At 45.4% G+C, this 21,584-nt stretch overlaps 1 protein-coding gene and 1 pseudogene across 1 annotated transcript; one reads left to right on the forward strand and one right to left on the reverse strand.

Annotated features, from left to right (window-relative positions):
- Positions 1–2,679: 2,679 nt before the first annotated feature.
- Positions 2,680–4,373, forward strand: LOC139390069 (T-cell acute lymphocytic leukemia protein 2-like). The gene is made up of 2 exons (XM_071137191.1): positions 2,680–2,836; positions 3,554–4,373. The coding sequence occupies exon 2, from the start codon at positions 3,566–3,568 to the stop codon at positions 3,902–3,904; it is 339 nt and encodes a 112-aa protein (XP_070993292.1). The 5' UTR covers positions 2,680–2,836; positions 3,554–3,565; the 3' UTR covers positions 3,905–4,373.
- A 3,413-nt stretch (positions 4,374–7,786) lies between these two features.
- On the reverse strand, positions 7,787–21,567 carry LOC139390229 (putative exonuclease GOR; annotated as a pseudogene).
- Positions 21,568–21,584: the final 17 nt, after the last annotated feature.

Genomic DNA, 21,584 nt, shown 5'->3' on the forward strand with positions numbered 1-21,584 from the left:
CTAAAATTAGTCAGTTTACGTTAGATTAAATACCCAGATACATTATTATTACGAATACTACTTTTACATAGAATAATATTTCATAATCAGAACATTTTATGAAGGTTCTATTTTTCCAGTTAAAACTAATAGTCCCCCCACTTCATTTCAGAGCTCAAAAGGTAGTTTTTCATTTAGCACAGAAATCCTCTTATCACTGTCTCTCAGAGTGTGGAGAAAGTGCTTATCTCCACCAGCCAGCAGACTGAAGCCTGCTCCCGCAGGAATGAGCCTCAGACAAAGAGCCCCCGAGGGCATTGATTCCTGCCAGCAGCAAACCTCCTCCGTCCATAAGCTACACACACACACACACATACACACCATAAATAACCACCAAGCTAGCCTTTCGTTTCGGTTATATGTCTCTGGCCACATTGCCTTAACAACAAGCCTAACAAAAAGACCAAAAGGGGGTGTTTTTAACGGCAAGCAAAACAAAAGCTGAGGGAGAAAATGATTAAAGAAGTCCAACACGTGGAGGCTAAATCAACGTCAGTGTAATGGTCCAGTAATTGGTCCTGCCTGCCACACTTTGGCCCTGGATTGAATAGGTGACATATTGTGAGAATTAACAGGCTGTTCAAATCTAACCTTCAAAGCAGAATTCTTTCCTAACCACCTCAAAGGTCAGGCTACAACTCTGATTGTTTTATAACACTATGTTCTTCTAGATCCAGTACTTTGATTGGACAGGCTCTCGATGTGAACGTCAGTTGAAAGGAGACGTTAACATTTACTTTTGTAATTGTAGTCTCTGCATAGCTGTTTCTTTAGCTACACTGATGTTTCTTTTAATTCTGATGACACCACTACAGCATGGATATCTTACTGCATTTGATGTTTATACAGTTCAATAAGATCTACAATTGAACAAAACTGACTAATGTATTTTTTTCTCACTTCGCCATAGGAGCTTTATGTTGTTTTCTTCAGGGTCGTCAAGCCGATTGGTTCTTTACCCCCACACACCACCCTCCGTGACAGGAAAACCAAAGCTAAAGCCGAGCTACAGTCCACAGCTCTTCAGATAAAAGTCCTTTGCTGAGCTAAATTTTATGATCGTGGTCATGGTGGGGTAAATGCTCTGGGAGAGTGCTGGGCAGCGTTCAGCAGGAAAATGTTGCGGAACATTGCAGATAGAAATGTGATGAATAAATCTGACAATGTGATACCTTATTCTACATGTCAGAGAGGCATGTTTATTCTACATAATACATTTCTATCTGAACATTCCACAAAGTTGTGCCCTGGCCCTACTGAATGCGGCCCTGGGGTGTATTCATTAAGTCTTGCAACGTAAACCGTTTAAGAACCAAATGGAAGCGAACAGAGCAAACGGAACAAAACTGGGAGGGATCTACCTGAATTTGTCCAATAGAAACTCAAGTTTTTGTTTCAAAACAGTTTCCGTTTGGAGTTAACTGTTTCGTTGCTAAATGTTTTGCAACAGAATCGGCGTAATGAATACACCCCTGGTGTGAGGATGGGGACGTAGGGACTGGCTGGCTGGCTGAAGGGGCCTACTGCCTGCTGTGAGTGCGTCTGCAGACCTGAGGCCGAGTAGAGTGGAGAGAGCAGGGGAGAGGGGAACCCACCATTGCAGGTGCAGCCCCTTGGAAGTGCAGCAAGGCCCATGAATGGCAGCAATTCAGGGCCGGCCCCATTGGGCCTGTTCTCCAGGCCCCAGCGCTAATCCCAGGCCCTAATCGGATTATGTAAATTCCTACTCCACACAGAGAGACTTTTATGGAAGGCTGCGTCTTTGAAACAACACTTGAAGGGTGTAAAAAAGAACATTAACAATTGGTTAAACTAGACGTCGTTTTTAAAAATCTGAAACGGAGGTTGAAAGTGGGAGGCGGAGAGAGAGGGTGTAGGAGAGGTGGGCCAAGGAGGAGGGGTTGTAGAGAGATGGCTTGACTTGCGCTCATGCTTGTGGCTCAGGGAAGGACCAGTCTGCTCGCTCCCCATGCTCCCCCTGTAATTTATGTGTGGCCCCTGGAATGGCTCAACAAGATTACCATAGTCATAACAAAACACGCATTGTTAAACTGTCAATCTGGATATGGTATTTTTACCTTTTGTGGCCCAATCAGGGTGAATTCAGTGGTAGCAGGACTGGTGATATCAAAGTTTTACTGAATGGGTTGTTACCCATGGTTGATGTTTGCGCATAGAAGGGAACAAATGTCCGGAATTGTAAGGGAAGGATCAGGAAGGGAAACGTCTCAGTTTCAGCTCAATAGGAATTTATTTGTAAGCGCAATGTTAGCTTTTAAAAGTCACATCGTTGCATATTAAAATTCATGAATCATTTAGTGAAATGACTCAACAAAAAGGAGTGGAAAGTAAAAGTTTTCTAATATTCTCTGAAATTGTTAAACGTATGATATTACATCAGTGTTCATATGTTTACCGCTAACCTATTGGTCATTTCTTTGTTTACAGACAGAATGGAACACCCAACGGGAAACACAGTGGTCTGCGGCTGGAAACATCACTCTTGAGTTGAACACCACAATGCAGCAGACTGGAGGAGAGGCTCAACGACCGCACACGTCACACAATAGGGGCTCGCCCAGCTATAAAAATGTGAGATGTATGCGCCAGCCTTCCCTCTCTCCATCCCTCCCTCTCACACACAGTCATCAGAGTATGAGAAGGCTGTGACTGACTGGACCTACTACACACAGGACTGGACTACTACATTGGGCTACTGCAGCAGCCAACACTGATGACCTGAGGTACACACTTCTGCTACCTGATACCTCTGTCTGCACGCTACAGCACTTACCAGGTGAGATCAGGGACAATAAAGTGGATTTTTTTGTTTTTTCCTCTTTATTGAATTGCAGAATTGTTGGAGTAAAAAATTGTTGGAATGAAAATGTTAAAGAATCTCATGAAAGATGGAACACATTTTCCGCTTGTATTTTTTTGTGTACCATTCAGAAATAAATAGTTCAACACAACAGAAGTGTATTTATTTGTATGTACGCTAATCGTGACGAACACTCTAGCATCCTCTGTATGCATTGACTGAAGGTCAGACCTTTTCCATAAACATGTATTTTCATGATGGTATTTCTCCTCTTCTGAAGGTGAAACTGAATTCCAATATCAAATGCATTACATTAGTCATACTTAAACTATATTTTACATCTATTTCTTAATGCACCATATTTCAGTCATCGTGGAGATTTAGGTGCAATTCAAATGTTATGTGACACCACCATACTGCATTTCTGCCTGGGGTCTGCGCCAGAAATGGCACCCTATTCCCTATACAGTGCACTACTTCTGATTAAACAAAAGTTGTGCACTATAGTGCCGTTTCAGACTAAACTCCAGAGAAAAACATGTCACATAACATTCAAAGAACATTTACTTTTGCCATGGGCTAAGTAGTGCACTATATAGGGAATAGGGTGAAATTCCAGTAGAACAACACCGTGGTAGTTTTGATTCTGTGTAGATTTCTCTCTAAAACGCTCCCCTCTCTTCCTCCCTCCAGGAGAGCTGCACGATGACCAAGAAGGTGTTCACCAACACACGGGAGCGCTGGCGGCAGCACAACGTCAACACTGCCTTCACTGAGCTCCGCAAGCTCATCCCCACCCACCCGCCAGAGAAGAAGCTGAGCAAGAACGAGATCCTGCGGCTGGCCATGCGCTACATCAACTTCCTGGTGCAGTTGCTGGAGAGCCAGAGTGGTCAGCCGGCCTCGCACTCCCCAACCGCCCTGCTCACCTTCCTCAGGGGCAACGTGGAACGTCTCCACTCCTCCTCCAGGACCTGGGGCCTGGCCAGCGACACTGACGCCCCCTCCCCTGGATCAAGCTGTGACAGTACCGAGGCCTGGTAGTGTGCCTGCTGCAGTTTCCTCTGATGGGTGATCATCATCTACCACTCCCTGGGGTAAAACTGTCTGTCACCATACCCCCACCCATAGACTCCATTTTAGCTCTGCAACACTTGAGGGGGACAGTGTTGGTGGTGATGGCAAGCAGAGGGTGTTTGTGTGGTGTTTGTGGGTGATGCCGTCCCTGCTGAAATAAAGAGATGGAGATGGATGTATTTAGCTACACTTGTATGTTTGAAATTATGACGGGATGATGGGAGCCTTGTGAAATGTAATCTGTTATCTGCATGGATGTACCGGTAGCTTGGATGTATTCCCATCTTCATGTCTGACATGTATGTTCATCCTGTCAGTGGTGAAAGATGTCTGCATCAAAAATGTTTAGTTTTGAAATGAGAAATAAGGATGCATTAAGGCCATGAAGGACAATTTAAAGGATTAAGGAATAGAAAATGTCAAGGATTTTTTTGGTGGTGGGGGGGGGGGGGGGGGGGTAATTTCAGGGAAGATAAAGTCTTGTCCAATTCACCAAGGACTGCAATCCAATTACAAAAGTCTATGGAGATTTGTTATTTGTGTGCTGAATCTCTGATTCTGACCTTGCTTATCTGCAAAGCACTATTTATTATCAAATCCTGCAATATGACCACATTCCTTGAGTGACACATTGATCTTATATGTATTGATTACGTACAGAATTGATTGATTATTTATTTGGATGACAGGGAATGAGCTGAAGGATAACACAACTGACAATCCTCTTTGAAATATGTTTCAACTGTAGGACTGTTTTGTATGAACACATAACAGGAATAGTTTTTGTTGTCTGTCCATTCAAGTATTTATCCATCTTGCTCTTTTTGTACAATAGGCATGTCATGTAGCCAAAGATTTTTATTTTACCATCTTTTCTCAAGGCTATTGTGATTAATATGCTTTTTGTAAAATGTTGGTTAATAATGTTATGTTATTTATTGGAACTATTTATTTAATAAATTATTTGTAAATTAATTTAAAAATACTTTGTTTGAATTTATCAAAAGTAATTAAGTGCCGTCCTCTTATCGTTAAAAGAGGATTCCATTGACACTATGCAACCATTTTTACTGATGTAACAGAAAGTGCCGATCCAGTAAGTCAAGAGTACAGCTGCTCACTGTGTGTTTCTACTGGTCCATTCTGGATCCCCTAGTCTAGTAAAGCCCTTGTTCCCTCTCAATGGGCCAGTAATGGCCATCCCTCTGATTGTCCACTACAAACACCCTGACCACCGTGTGGACACAGCAACCGCCCCTGACCTCTGAACCCTTATCTAGTGTCCGAGGGCAGAGGGAAGGGAAGAGTAAAAGGACAGCTTAACTTGTGCCCTGCAGTCACACAGGTCACCATGCAGTCAAACCCTGACCACTGACCCAACAAGCAGATGTAGTACTGCTCATCCTGAGGGTCTCCCATGGGCTCTTGGTGTTTTTTTCAAATCACAAATCTTTGTAAACAAAGTGAAACAGTGAAATGCTTACTTACGGCCCTTCCAAACAATGCAGAAAGAAAAAAAAAGATAAATCACACGAGGAATAAATACACAATGAGTACCGAGTCGATATGCTGGGGTACGAGGTTATTGACGTAGATGCACTACATGACCAAAATTAATATGGAGTTGGTCCCCCCTTTGCTGCTATAATAGCCTCCACTCTTCTGGGAAGGCTTTCCACTAGATGTAGGAATATTGCTGCGGGAACAAGAGCATTATTGAGGTCGGGCACTGATGTTGGGCGATTAGGCTTGGCTCGCAGTCAGCGTTCCAATTCATCCCGAAGGTGTTTGAGGCCAGGGCTCTGCAGGCCAGTCAAGTTCTTCCACACCGATCTCAACAAACCATTTCTGTATGGACCTCGCTTTGTGCACGGGGGCATTGTCATGCTGAAACAGGAAAGGGCCTTCCCCAAACTGTTACCAAAGTTGGAAGCACAGAATTGTCTAGAATGTAATTGTATGCTGTAGCATTTAGATTTCCCTTCACTTGAGCTAAAGGACCTCGCCCGAACTATGAAAACAGCCCAAGACTATTATTCCTCCTCCACCAAACTTTACAGTGGGCACTATGCATTTGGGCAGGTTGCGGTCTCCTGGCATCTGTCACATGGTGATCTTAGGCTTGTGTGCTACTGCTCGGCCATGGAAACCCATTTCATGAATCTCCTGAAAAACAGTTTTTGTGCTGACGTTGCTTCCAGAGGCAGTTTGAAACCTCGGGAGTGAGAATAGCAACCGAGGACAGACGATTCTTTACACGCTACGCACTTCAGAACTCCGCGATCCCGTTCTGTAAGCTTGTGTAGCTTACCACTTCAGTAAAGCCATTCTACTGCCAATGTTTGTCTATGGAGATAGCATGGCTGTGTGCTCGATTTTATACATCTGTCAGCAACGGGTATCGCTGAAATAGCCGAATCCACTAATTTGAAAGGGTGTCCACATACACTATATATACAAAAGTATGTACAGTGCCTTCAGAAAGTATTCACACCTCTTGACTTTTATTGTCCCCAACACAAGGTGCACCTGTGTAATGATCATGCTGTTTGATCAGCTTCTTAATATGTCACACATGTCAGGTGGATGGATTATCTTGGCAAAGGAGAAATGCTCAATAGCAAGGATGTAAACAAATGTGTGCACAAAATTGGAGAGAAATATGCTTTTTGTGTATATGGAACATTTCTGGGATTTTTTTTAGCTCATGAAACATGGGACCAACACTTTAAATGTTGCGTTTAGATTTTTGTTCAGTGTGGCTTGCTAATTCTCTGTACAGACAATGATTATGACAGCAATTCAGTTCTAACCATAAATTCATATTTTGTGGCACTGGCCTTAGACGATTGAAGTTCAATATGTAGCCTAGATGTAGGCCTTGTAGGCTCACGTTAACTAACTAGCTAACTTAGCTTGTTCATTGTTGTCCATGTTAGGAAGTTAGGCTAGCACGCATTTTAGCTAGGTAGCCTATGACAACAAAAAATAAAAGTGTACTTACTGTATGACAGCGCCATAGACCGTTTAGCCAACATGATAGAGAGGAGGATGACATTGGCATTCAACTAGTCTACAGGTAGGTCACATTGTTTTTTATTTTAATTGTGTGCACACACGCACGCACACACACACAGATCAGTACCATGGACAGCAACATGATATTTAGCAGCATTGATTGATCTAAATCGTTTTTTTGATATCTAAGTTTGTTTTCGGTGTATTAAACTAGTGTATGTAGACTTGTTGATGTGTAAATGTTTAAGTTGAAATGTTGCTGGAAAGCGGAGGCAGTGCTCATGTTGTCAAAAATATTACATTGGTTCAATGCGGGTAAACTATTTAACTAACTATTTAGCAGTCTTATGCCTTTGTGTTAGAAGCTATTCTGGGTCCTGTTGGTTCCAGACTTGGTGCATTGGTACAACTTGCCTTGTGGCAGCAGACAGAACAGTCTATGACTTGGGTGGCTGGAGTCTTTGACCATTTTTAGGGCCTTCCTCTGACACTGCCTGGCATAGAGGTCCTGGATAGCAGGGAGCTTGGTTCCAGTGATGTACGCACTACCCTCTGTAGTGCCTTGCAGTCGGATTCCAAGCAGTTGCCGTATTAAGCGGTGATGCAGCCAGTCAAGATGATCTCAATGGTGCAGCTGTTGAACTTTATGAGGATCTGAGGGCCCATGCAACACATTCTGAGGGGGAAGAGGCGTTATCGTGCCCTCTTCACAATTGTGTTGGTGTGTGGACCATGATAATGCCTTAGTGATGTGGACACCGAGGAACTTGAAGCTCTCAACCCTCTCCACTACAGCCCCGTTGATGTGGATGGGGCATGATCGGCCCTCTGTTACCTGTAGTCCACGATCAGCTCCATTGCCTTGCTGACGTTGAGGGAGAGATTGTTGTCCTGGCACCTCACTGCCAGGTCAGTGACCTCCTCCCTATAGGCCACATATGTCAGAGTCAAGGCCCGCGGGCCACATCCGGCCCGCAAGAAGGTTTTTTACGGCCCCTGGGATGATCTTGATTTATTATTAGAACCGGCCCGCAGCAAGCCGGCAGCCCGCAGATCTTTTACACGCACCAATACTACATTTCCCACAATGCAAAGGTGACGCACCGAGCAGTAGGCTGCTTCATTTCAATATTTATTGGCACAGCAGTCGTCAGCATCACAGTAAAATTAACTTTCAGATACCCATCAAAAATGGCAAAACGGAAGGTGGATACTGAGAACCGGGGGTTTCAAACAAGGTGGGAGTCGGAGTATATGTTCACGAAGGTAGCTGGAAAACCTGTGTGTCTTCTGTGTGGAGAAAGTGTGGCGGTACTGAAAGAGTATAATCTGAGACGACATTATGAAACGAAACACGCGGACAAAAACAAGAATATGGACATGGAACAAAGGCTACAAAAGGCAGAGGAATTAAAACGAGGCCTCAAATCTCGACAGGCTCTGTTCAAAAAAGCCAAATCACAAGGCCAGGCTGCTGTCAAGGCCAGTTTTATTTTGGCAGAAGAGATCGCTAAATCAGCCCGGCCATTTACGGAGGGGGATTTCATCAAAAACTGCATGATTAAAGTTTGTGACGAAGTTTGCCCAGAAAAAAGGCAACTCTTTTTAAATGTGAGTCTGAGCAGAAACACCATTGCCGAGAGAGTAGACCAGTTGTCCATCAATCTAAAAGAGCAGCTTGTGAAAAAGGGAAAAGATTTTATTGCATATTCCTTGGCTGTGGATGAGAGCACCGACATTTCTGACATTGCCCAGTTGTCAATTTTCATCCGCGGAGTGGACTCCAACCTAAGCGTGACAGAGGAGTTTTTGGCTTTACGTCCTATGCATGGCACAACTACGGGGCATGATTTGTATGAAGAGGTGTCAAGATGTGTAAATGAGATGGAGCTGCCTTGGGAAAAACTCGTGGGTTTGACAACCGACGGAGCACCTGCGATGTGTGGACACAGGAGCGGACTGGTGGCGAAGATACGGGAAAAGATGCAAGAGGAAAACGCGACAGGTGAGCTGACAGCTTATCATTGTATCATACACCAGGAAGCGTTGTGCGGTAAAGCCTTGAAAATGGAGCATGTAATGAGCATCATCACGCGCACAGTTAACTTTATCAGAGCCAAAGGTTTGAATCACCGCCAGTTCAAGGCATTTCTGACGGAGTTAGAAACGGAGCATGGTGATTTGCCTTATCACACAGAGGTGCGATGGCTAAGCCAGGGAAAGGTGCTTCAAAGATGTTTCGAGCTTCGTGAGGAGATTTGTCTGTTCTTGGACAGCAAAGGGAAAGACACAACACAACTCCGAGACGAAATGTTTCTGTGTGAAATGGCTTTTCTGTGTGACATTACGAGTCATCTGAATGCAATAAACTTGCAGCTGCAGGGTCGGGATCGTGTCATCTCTGATATGTACAGTACAGTGAAGGCATTTAAAACCAAACTGACTCTGTGGGAGACGCAGATGCGGAAAGAAAATTTGAGCCACTTTCCCAGCTGCCAGACCATGAAAGAGAAGCTCTCTACCAGTGCGTTCCCAAGCACACAGTTGGCTGATAAAATAGGTATGCTTGCCGCTGACTTTCGACGCCGATTTGCTGACTTTGAAGCACAAAAAAGCAGGTTGGAACTGCTCGGTAACCCATTTGCTGTTGACGTGGAAAGCTCACCACCAAACCTCCAAATGGAGTTGATTGACCTCCAATGCAATGATGCACTGAGGGCAAAATATGCGGCAGTGGGTGCTGCGGAGTTCGCCCGTTTCCTCCCCGGGACAATGCCCCAGCTGCGCATCCAGGCTGCTCAAACGTTGTCTATGTTTGGCAGCACATACCTGTGTGAACAACTGTTTTCTTTGATGAACCTGAACAAAACATCACACAGAAGTCGACTTACTGCTGAACACCTCCACTCAATTCTGAGGATTTCTTCAGCTCAGAGCCTTACCCCGAACATTGATGAACTTGTGGAAAAGATGGGACACCACCAAGTATCACCCTCAACCTCAAACAAGTGAACATTACTGTGCAATCACATATTTAGAGTTTTTACTCAGTTCAAGTTTAAAAGTTAAAATTTAATATTTGTTTTCACTGCATGTTACTTCTCCTTAAACAAAGTGTTGTTTTTGATTAATAGATTTTTGCACTTTATTTTTTTGTATTTCAATCCAATTATATTTTAAAAATATTTCAGTTGAGTGGATGATAGAAAATTGCTATTATTGTTTTTTCTTTGAAGTAAATTTAGCCCACTTTTGCTAAAATAGAAAATATAGTCTACTGATGGTGCCTTGAATACCGGTTTCTTTCATTTAATGTTCATGTTATGGGGATATTTATATAAAGGAAATTTGTCTTTTGTGTCTGTTGAAAATTAAAGATTACTGACAGAGCCATAAGAAAATATTGCTTTATTTATCTGATCATATTGTAATATATTTGTTAGGTTTTCAGTAGGTTCAATTAGGTTCACTAGACTATATGCGTCATTTAAAAATTTTTCAATGAACATTCGAACAGTCCGGCCCTCGTCTTGTAGCTGATTTTTTTATTTGGCCCTCCGTCCATTTGACTTTGACACCCCTGCTATAGGCACTCTTATTGTCGTCGGTGATCAGGCCAACCACCATTGTGTCGTCACCAAACTTAATATTGGTGTTAGATTTGTGTGCGGCCGCACAGTCGTGGGTGAACAGGGATTACAGGAGGGGACTAAGCACTCACCCCTGAGGGGCTGGTCAGCGCATGCTCTAAGTACAAATCCTGATAATCTGTCTGTGAATGTTGACCTGTTTAAAGGTCTTACTCACATTGGCTACGGAGAGCGAGATCACACAGTCATCTGGAACAGCTGGTGCTCTCATGCATGGTTCAGTGTTGCTTTCCTTGAAGCGAGCGTAGAAGGAATTTACCTTGTCTGGTAGGCTCGTGTCACTTGGCAGCTCGCAGCTGGGTTTCCCTTTGTTGTCCGTGATAGTTTGCAAGCCCTGCCACGTCCGACGAGCATCAGAGCCGTCGTAGTAGGATTCGATCTTAGTCCTGGTTGACGTTTTGTCTATTCGATGACTCGTCGGAGGTCATAGTGGAATTTTCCGCTTACTGAGGCAAAATGTCACTGAAGTCAGGTGCCAGTGTAGGTTACACAGGCTTGGTCATTTCTCTGTCCAATGGTTTCATTTTGATATTTTCCCTTGATATAGATACGCACATCTTAGATTTAATAGACTTGAATTACTGAATTTCCCTGTAGGCTCTCCATCATGGATTACTATATAAGAACTGTGAAATTTGATTTAGAAAAATACATAAACTTACAGCAAAATAAATGCATTGAGAACAAAGGCCTATTTTGGCAAGTAAGTACCAAAAAGTACCCATTGTTACCCCCACTTAATAAGGGCTCCCGAGTGGCGCAGCGGTTTAAAGCACTGCATCTCAGTGCACGAGGCATCACTACAGTCCCTGGTTTGAAACCAGGCTGAATCACATCTGGCCATGATTGGTTCCATAGGGTGGTGCACAATTGGCCCAGCTTTGTCTGGGTTTGGATGTCATTGTAAATAAGGATTTGAAATAAAGGCTAGTTAAAAAAATAAAAAATAATGTCCTATTAAATACAAAGAAAATACCAGTGGAAACAGTCATGTAAAATAAAGTGCTACTGATTGGTGAACAAACAGAACAAACAGAAAGAAAAGTTCCCTTGGTCCACCATTGTGTTGGCTGAGACGTCATCAGCTAAGAAGACGATTACACCCCAAGGTCACAAGTCTACAGCTCTAATCACCTAGCCTGGTTAAACCAGCCTAAATGCGGAGCTCACCATTGTTAAACATTTAACCAGGCTGCTAATCACCCATTGTCACTGTTTAAAATCTGCCCCGTGTCCTGACTGTGCCAACAGGCTGCAACTACTGAGCTGAAGAGTCAACTGTGAGTTGGTGTAAGGCTTTAGGCCTTTTCTCCACCGCCATTAAACCTGCTAATGGTGTGTAAACGGAGCAATGTGCAGCTGCTGGACACAGGCATACAGCCTGTGGGAATGGACAGGCGACTGCTCTTAATCCATTGGGGATACACTAGACTAGAATCATACTTCATTAGGATGACAGTACTACAGTGCCAACAGGTTTTCTATGCAGTTATACCCCCCCCCCCCCCCCCCCTAATCCATCCTCAGTTACACAGCATTCCGGTTGTTTACAATGTATATGTATATTACAATGTATTACAATGTATATGTCTGTGTCTTTTTGCGGTGCTAGTACTGATATATGGTAGAGAAATTGCACACATGATGCAGTACATGGATTTGTTGTTGCTCAGCAAACTATAGAACTATTTTAAAGCCAAACAAATGTGACATTTTCAACACAACACATAGGCCTTCAGTGTGGTCATATTAAATCGCAGTATCATTTCCTGTGTCATTTATGCACGTGATTCGCAGAAAACATCCAAACACTGTAGACGTTTCTCTGACATTTCTTTCTTCTTCAATGCTAACTCACTAGCTACTGAAAATCAAATCTGTATTCTGCTCATCTTATTCAAGTATATTTGCCTGATTGACTATTCTCTCCCAAGTACAGGGGTAATGGTCTATTGACAGCACATTTCCTTATCTGCGTCTAGCACACTGTCTGAATCTGTTATCACAATGGACCAGATCAGTGCAGGCAAGCCCTCTCACTCCCGGCTGAGGCGCCATGAAAAAGAATTTCTGGAGCTGGGTGCCAACCGATAGGCCCTGAGCTCTTTATCCCCTTAAACCAATTCACACTCTGCATGTTTAAATATTTCAGCACCCCCCTTCTTCCCTATCCCCTCCTTTCCTCCCCCTCTTTTCTTCCTACCCATTGCTCTGGTCTTCCCCCAGCAGCGTCGGCAGGGAGAGGAGGGCAGCCCAATGAAGGATGGATGCAGGTGCAGGCTCATCGAGGGAAGGGGGACCCCATTGTTGCCTGGACAGCACCCTCTCCTCTGGAGCACTTTCTTACAGGGCCTGACACAGACAAACCCACATTCTAATCAGATTATGCAAATGTATACTTCAAAAAGCAACACGCTGTAACCCACACCCAGGCGCTGAGAGGGAGGGAGAGAGAGAGAGAGAGGTTGGTGGGAGGGAGAGAGAGAGAGAGAGAGAGAGAGGGGTGAGAGAGAGAGAGAGGTTGGTGGGAGGGAGAGAGAGAGAGGGGGGGGTGGTAGGAAGAGAGAGAGAGAGAGAGAGAGAGGTGGGTGGGTGGGTGGGAGGGAGGGAGGGAGGGAGGGAGGGAGGGAGGGAGGGAGGGAGAGAGAGAGAGAGAGAGAGAGAGAGAGAGAGGGTTGGAAGGGAGAGAGAGAGAGAGAGGAGTGAGAGGGAGGGAGAGGAGAGAGAGAGGAAGAGATTACTAAGGATGGTTAGAAAGAGGAAGGAGAGTAGAGGCAGCCGTTTAGAGAAGAACAACCTATAGTGTATACTGAACGCTCCACGCTAAAAGTTCACTAGACCTTATTAATATAATACCCACGTCCTTCCTCATAAAAGTAGCATAGAACCATAAAAAGGAAGGCTGACTTTCTTACAGCCAGGCAAATTAACCATTCAAATCCTTATTGTTTTCACAGACACTCCTGGATCCAATGTCAAAAGGAATCTACAATGATAATGTGTGTGTGTGTGTGTGTGTGTGTGTGTGTGGGGGGGGGGGGGGGCAGAGTGCCGTGTAGAAGATGACATTATTTGCCAGAGTAAAACAGTCAGTCACAACACCACAGCTTCCTAAAGGACCCTGACCCTGGAAGAACTCGGTGGCCCCACACTCAAACCAGCTGCCTCATTCACCTGATCACTATACTAGTGCTACATTTCACATTAAAAACAGAGATTAGGTCATCTACAATAAACTATACTATACTGAGTGAGAAAGTTTACTTAGTTTACAAGTGTCTGTTCCCAATTATAATAATTGTTTGTCACACACATATAATAGTAACACAAACATTTACAATGATGACTTCCATTCACTTTTACATTCGTTCTACTCTGTTGACTTCCTCTGTTGTTTTTTTAACCCTGTTCAGATTTACAATGTCTCGTTTTACTTTTCACCCCCAAAAGATCAGCTGTTGGCTCTTTAATCTGGTGACGTGCGATACACTGAGGGAAACTATGATTCAGAGTTAAAGTTGTTCTGTGGATGTTTGCTTCACTTGAACGACTAGTTCAAAAGGGATTGAGTACAGCTGTTAATCATACAGTTATGTATCATAAGGCACATAGATTGTGGAAGCTTATTAGTTTGGCCCACTGAAGCCAGTCACTGGATCAACTTCTAGCATCATTATTGGACACTGATAAACAAAGGACACAACGTTACCGTGCTGGTGCACTGTGCTTCTCTATACATGGACCCCACGGAATGCTATTGTTTCAGCTACGAACCCTTTCATTTCTCGGTTTCTGTGGAAGCCTTGGAGGATTTCCTTGAGTTCATACACTTCTCCGTGAACGAGATGGACTACCTGTACTACTAGCAGATCCACTTGAGACTTCATGAATTTATACAAAAATAAATTCAGTTTAACATGCAGATTTTGAACTTTTTGGACTGTTATTTAAGGTAGGAGAGAGTCATGGGGAGACTGAAAGAGGTCAAGTACAAACAACTGTTAGCTGACCCCATTTTGCCCAGTGGTGAGCTGATGGCTGAGATTCTGGCCATTCCTCTCGTGTAGAACCTGCGTTTCTCTATCGCCCACACCTGGGAGAGGCTCTGTGAGCAGCTCCCACCCCACCGTCCTGCGTCCCCGGTGCCATGCTGAAATGAAAGGGCAAAATAAGCTTCCTGTTCTGAATTGTCTGTTCTATGCGTCCCAGGACATGACAATACAGTCTGTGGCCATGATATGGATGACTACTACAGTGAGGCTATGGGTGAGCTCATTTACAATATCATTGGATGAGGTCAATTTGATGATCACGCCACAAAACAACCGAGTACAGTGTATTTAAAAAAAAAGTTTAAATGGATGTTCTAATGCCAATACTACTTATATTCTACCGATTTGTAGTAATTTGTCATGTCTAATTTAATTGGAGAAATTACTTTTTTACTAAGCCAGAGCATGGTGTAACAGGTAGGCAACTGCAGCTGCACTCAATGTGTGTATTGGGTGCATTCCAATACCCTAGCAATGATACCAATAGGAACTCAAGTGCTACGCCCACTGGTGGCGTGTATGTGTATTACGGTTAATACCACATTCCTCCCCTCTTAAATAAGTCCTTTGTTAGGACATACAACATAACACATTCCCTATGCTCTCCTATTGCGTTAATGAACTCATTATGAAATATGAAGTTCCTTTAACTGAAACATTCTTTAAAACGTGTTATGTACTCTACTGATCCAAACAAGTCAGTGTAAACAATAAACATGACATTTCACACGTTCACAATCATTGAATTTTCTTTTCACATGCTTGGGTAACTGTTATGCATTTAATTATTGAGTCTCATTTACTGTGAGGCTTTTAGTTGTCTTTTAAAAAACAATTTATATCAATTTATATCAGTTCTTGTTCAGAGTTAAAGGTTTTTTAAGCAGCTTGGAAGCTCTGCATGCCTCTGTGAACGACGAACACTAAGGGGTAGTATTTATTCTCAACGGTGGAAAAGCCACCAGCGGTTTCTGAGCCAGGCTCAGAGTATTTGACTGAAACTGTGTTTTTCTCTTGGTGAACTGTTTTCCCTGTTACAGTCTCTGTCTGTGGCAAGTGCACCACAGTAGCACTTGGATAGCTAGAGAACAGCCTGTCCTCTGCCATCACAACTGGTAACTCACTTGTTGTTCCTTCCATCTAGAAATAATCGGATCAACATGTCTGCAAACCACTTTACCATCTCCCAACATTCCCTTGTAAGAGACGTCCTGTCTCTTACAGGGGGACCGTCATTGAGTCTATGAATCCAGGTATCCATTTTGACCCCTGACTGAAATTTATGGTAAGGACAGGGTCCCCCTCTCCAAAACTGCGGCCCTTGGTGAATTTGTCATGGCTCTCTTTCTTTCGGTCTGTTTTGTTTGCGTTCAACTGTCCTTTTCAGGTCTGGATAGACTAGGTCCAGTGTGGAGCGTAGTCGACAACCTGGTAACATCTCAGCAGGAGAACGTCCTGTTGTGGGTCGAGGTGTTAAGTCTGCAGCTGAACAGAACACGTGACACTTTGCTGCCACGCTCCCTTCTGCGCTTTACTTCCTCGTTTCTTTGAATGTCTGCACTGCGCACTGCGCCGGGCCATTTGAAGATGGATGAAATGGAGCAGATGGCACATGCACAATGCCGTTGTTTCTGGAGAACTCTTGTGTTTCTGTACTCATGAAACAGGTTGCACTGTCGCTCGCCACCCTCTCAAGTATCCCCTTTATTACAAAAACTCTGTCGCAGGCCATCGATAGTAGTGGTGGACGAAGCAAAACTAACAGGATACCCATCCCATCCATTTTTGAATGTGCATCGATGATTATCAGGAACAGTTTCCTATGAATGACCCTGCGTAATCTATATGCAATCTTCTCCAAGGTTTCTCTGGGAAGTCCCAAGGGTGGAGGGAAGCTGTTGCTTTCGCCTGTGTTCCTTACATGTCTTGACTAGATTCTCTATCTCCTTATCTAGTTGAGGCCACCATAAGTAACTCCTAGCCAACCCCAGGGCGACTCTGATGTAGCTGCTGTAGGATAGCCTGGCGTGCTGATAGTGGAATAATCACTCGTGCTCCCCACAAAACGCAACCATCCTGTACGCAAAACTCTGTTTTCCTGACTCTGAAATTCAATCCCTTCTGTTTGTTGTGGTCATCCCCTTACCATGTATTCTCTAACTCTAGACCGTCCTGGATCTTTACCTGTCCAGGTTCTCACTTGCTCTGCAGTCACAAGGTCCTTGTCTGTCCACAAACATCAGCACTCTGTCCCGTTGAGCTGTTATGATGGCGTGTACGGCAGCGGAAGACGGCTCAAGACATCTACATTCCCATGGTACTTTCCTGCCTCGAAAACGATGAAAGACTTATACGCCCTCAACGTCACTGCCCACCTCTGAATCCTCTGAGACACCATCTGTAGAACTGCCTTCATTTCTTTGAAAAGAGACCGTAAAGGTTTATGACCTGTACATGTGGTAAACTTCTTGCCATATACAGGGCATTCGGAAAGTATTCAGACCCCTTGACTTTCTGCAAATTCTTACGTTGCAGCCTTTTTCAAAAATGTATAAAAATGTTCCTCATCAATCTACACACAATACCCCATGATGACAAAGCAAAAACAGGCTTGTAGAAATTTTTGCAAATGTATTAAATATTTAAAAAATGAAATATCACATTTACATTAGTATTCAGACCCTTCACTCAGTACTTTGTTGAATCACATTTGGCAGTGATTACAACCTCGAGTCTTCTTGGGTATGACGCTACTAGTTTGGCACACCTGTATTTGGGGAGTTTCTTCCATTCTTCTCTGCAGATTCTCTCAAGCTCTGTCAGGTTAGATGGGGAGCGTCGCTGCACAGCTATTTTCAGGTCTCTCCAGAGATGCTAGATCGGGTTCAAGTTCGGGCTCTGGCTGGGCCACTCAAGGACATTCAGAGACTTGTCCTGAAGTCACTCCTGAGCTGTCTTGGCTGTGTGCTTAGGGTTGTTGTCCTGTTGGAAGGTGAAACTTCGCCCCCGTCTGAGGGCCTGAGCGCTCTGGAGCAGGTTTTCATCAAGGATCTCTCAAGGATCTTTTCCACAGTTTCTTTTGGTTCTAGTCCTCCTGGTTTCGACCCTTGCCTGTCCTGACTCCGTACCCGCCTGCCTGACCACTCTGCCTGTTCTGTCTTCAAGCCTGCCTATCCCCTTGTACTGTTTGGACTCTGATCTGGTTACTGAACCCCTGCCTGGCCTGACCTCGAGACTGCCCTTCGTCTGGTACTGTTTTGGACTTTTGGACGGTTTATCCCAGACCTACCATTTATCTACCCCTTGGATTATGAAATATTGGAGCTCAACAATCAATCTGCTTCCTGTGTCTGCATTTGGGTCTCGCCTTGTGTCCTTACTCCCCGTCACCAGCACGTCATCTCTCCTCCCCATCACCGGCACGTCATCTCTCCTCCCCATCACCAGCACGTCATCTCTCCTCCCCGTCACCAGCACGTCATCTCTCCTCCCCGTCACCAGCACGTCATCTCTCCTCCCCGTCACCAGCACGTCATCTCTCCTCTCTGTCACCAGGATGTCATCTCTCCTCCCCATCACCAGCACGTCATCTCTCCTCCCCATCACCAGGATGTCATCTCTCCTCCCCGTCACCAGCACGTCATCTCTCCTCCCCATCACCAGTACGTCATCTCTCCTCCCCATCACCAGGATGTCATCTCTCCTCCCCGTCACCAGCACGTCATCTCTCCTCCCCGTCACCAGCACGTCATCTCTCCTCCCCGTCACCAGCACGTCATCTCTCCTCCCCATCACCAGCACGTCATCTCTCCTCCCCATCACCAGCACGTCATCTCTCCTCCCCATCACCAGCACGTCATCTCTCCTCCCCGTCACCAGCACGTCATCTCTCCTCTCCGTCACCAGGATGTCATCTCTCCTCCCCGTCACCAGGATGTCATCTCTCCTCCCCGTCACCAGGACGTCATCTCTCCTCCCCATCACCAGCACGTCATCTCTCCTCCCCGTCACCAACACGTCATCTCTCCTCCCCGTCACCAGCACGTCATCTCTCCTCCCCGTCACCAGCACGTCATCTCTCCTCCCCGTCACCAGCACGTCATCTCTCCTCCCCATCACCAGCACGTCATCTCTCCTCCCCGTCACCAGCACGTCATCTCTCCTCCCCATCACCAGTACGTCATCTCTCCTCCCCGTCACCAGGATGTCATCTCTCCTCCCCGTCACCAGTACGTCATCTCTCCTCCTCGTCACCAGCACGTCATCTCTCCTCCCCATCACCAGTACATCATCTCTCCTCCCCGTCACCAGTACGTCATCTCTCCTCCCCATCACCAGGACGTCATCTCTCCTCCCCGTCACCAGTACGTCATCTCTCCTCCCCGTCACCAGCACGTCATCTCTCCTCCCCGTCACCAGTACGTCATCTCTCCTCCCCGTCACCAGCACGTCATCTCTCCTCCCCGTCACCAGCACGTCATCTCTCCTCCCCGTCACCAGGACGTCATCTCTCCTCCCCGTCACCAGCACGTCATCTCTCCTCTCCGTCACCAGGATGTCATCTCTCCTCCCCATCACCAGGATGTCATCTCTCCTCCCCGTCACCAGCACGTCATCTCTCCTCCCCGTCACCAACACGTCATCTCTCCTCCCCGTCACCACCACGTCATCTCTCCTCCCCGTCACCAGTACGTCATCTCTCCTCCCCGTCACCAGCACGTCATCTCTCCTCCCCGTCACCAGGATGTCATCTCTCCTCCCCATCACCAGTACGTCATCTCTCCTCCCCGTCACCAGCACGTCATCTCTCCTCCTCGTCACCAGCACGTCATCTCTCCTCCCCGTCACCAGTACGTCATCTCTCCTCCCCGTCACCAGCACGTCATCTCTCCTCCCCGTCACCAGCACGTCATCTCTCCTCCCCGTCACCAGCACGTCATCTCTCCTCCCCGTCACCAGCACGTCATCTCTCCTCCCCGTCACCAGCACGTCATCTCTCCTCCCCATCACCAGCACGTCATCTCTCCTCCCCGTCACCAGCAGGTCATCTCTCCTCCCCGTCACCAGTACGTCATCTCTCCTCCCCGTCACCAGTACGTCATCTCTCCTCCCCGTCACCAGTACGCCATCTCTCCTCCCCGTCACCAGCACGTCATCTCTCCTCCCCGTCACCAGCACGTCATCTCTCCTCCCCGTCACCAGCACGTCATCTCTCCTCCCCGTCACCAGCACGTCATCTCTCCTCCCCGTCACCAGCTCCACTCTCCTGGGTGATCCTCCTCGGGTAGTCTGCTGTCAGATTGTGGAGCGTAATCTTATTCATGAGGCTGAGATTAGGCCCTGTCCTGGACTAAAAAAAATATGCTCAAAGACAATTCTCATTGGAAAGTTGTAATGTTTTTTATTTCAATGTTAATCTATACTGTATCGAGAGAGAAAAAAGCAACTGGTATTGATAGACTTTCCATATCGGTGCGTATTCACTAATACATAGCTACTATTAATAACTAATGCAGCTGAACTCACCTTAAGTGCACAGAGGTCAGTTTCTAAGCGTTGGCCAATCAGTATAGTCTCTGCGCTTACAAAGCTCAGAAGAGTCTCCTGAACATCCCGTGTGGACGAGCGTGTTCCTTTCACACGAACATCACTGGTGCCTGAAAACCTGAGCAGAAGAGAGCATTGGTGACTGCGATGCCATCTTTGTTTAAAATGCTGGATAAAATGAAGCAGTCTGTCGAGATTCTATATGAATTCTGGAGTGTTATGTGGCCCTTCCTGGTGTTGTAGTCAATGACTTCATTATCAGCTTTCACAAAAGGCATCATAGGTTACCTGCAAACTGGAGTTGACAGAAGTCCCTCTAGCCAGCTCCAGACCATGAGTGGTAAAGCACTGAAGGAAGAAAGACTAAATCTATTAGTCATACAGTAAAGAAAATAACTTGACCAGATCACTAGTACGGCAGTGGGGACATTGTACGGCAGTGTTCAAAACACACTGACCTAACTTTAAATTGGCATGTCATGCAAAAGGTTGCCTATGGTTTCCATAATCCGACTGTTGAATCTCACCATTTCACAGTCGACTGAGAACACCTCCAGGCAGCCCGTATCAGAGGCAGGTCTAGGAAGGGTACTGACAAAGGCATCTAGGCTAACTGTGTCATGGGACATGCAGCTGAGGGGGAGAAGTATGTGGGGGATACTATGATTCCTGACATCTTTGAAAAGTCTTGCGGAAAATAGGTGCTATGCCCTTTTTGTCTTCTTATTACCTTGAAAACGTGGCATCCAGGGCATCCAATGACACCCTCACAGCAGCTATGGCATGTTTCCACTCCACCTGGAACTGTAGTAACAAGTTACTCAAACAGGATTCCATTTCTAAATTCAGAAATGTGGAACATAACATAATGTCGTCTCACCCTTCTTCACAACTCCCTTCCCATTCTGGTAGTTGCACTCCTCCTTGCGAGTGTGCTTTCCCACTTGGTTCATAGAGGAAGTGGCCCCACACCGACAGAAAAGCCTCTTTAAAGCTTCTTTACCCAGAAACAAAAACGCACAAGTTGCCAATTTGGAAGTAAAACAGGACTAGCCCTGAATGCAAATACATCATAGAGCTGAAGTATGCCCTATTCTGGCATAATGGGGAATGATGAACAGAGCACGAAGAACAGCCCCATGTTGACTACAATACCCAAAGTAGGCCAGTCCTAGGGAAATGAATCATACCACAGCCTATAGGATATACTGCCTATGCCAAGCATGTAAAAGGCATGCTTATGACTAAATCTGTCACATTTCAAGAGGTGCATTTTTACATTTGGTCAGCCCTCAGCAATATACAACTGAACAATGCTTTGCTTCATACTGTACTCGCGGTCAGTGAACATCACTGAAGCCATTTTAGTCCACCTCTACA

This window comes from Oncorhynchus clarkii, chromosome 30 (assembly GCF_045791955.1).
Source record: "Oncorhynchus clarkii lewisi isolate Uvic-CL-2024 chromosome 30, UVic_Ocla_1.0, whole genome shotgun sequence".
NCBI lineage: Eukaryota > Metazoa > Chordata > Actinopteri > Salmoniformes > Salmonidae > Oncorhynchus > Oncorhynchus clarkii.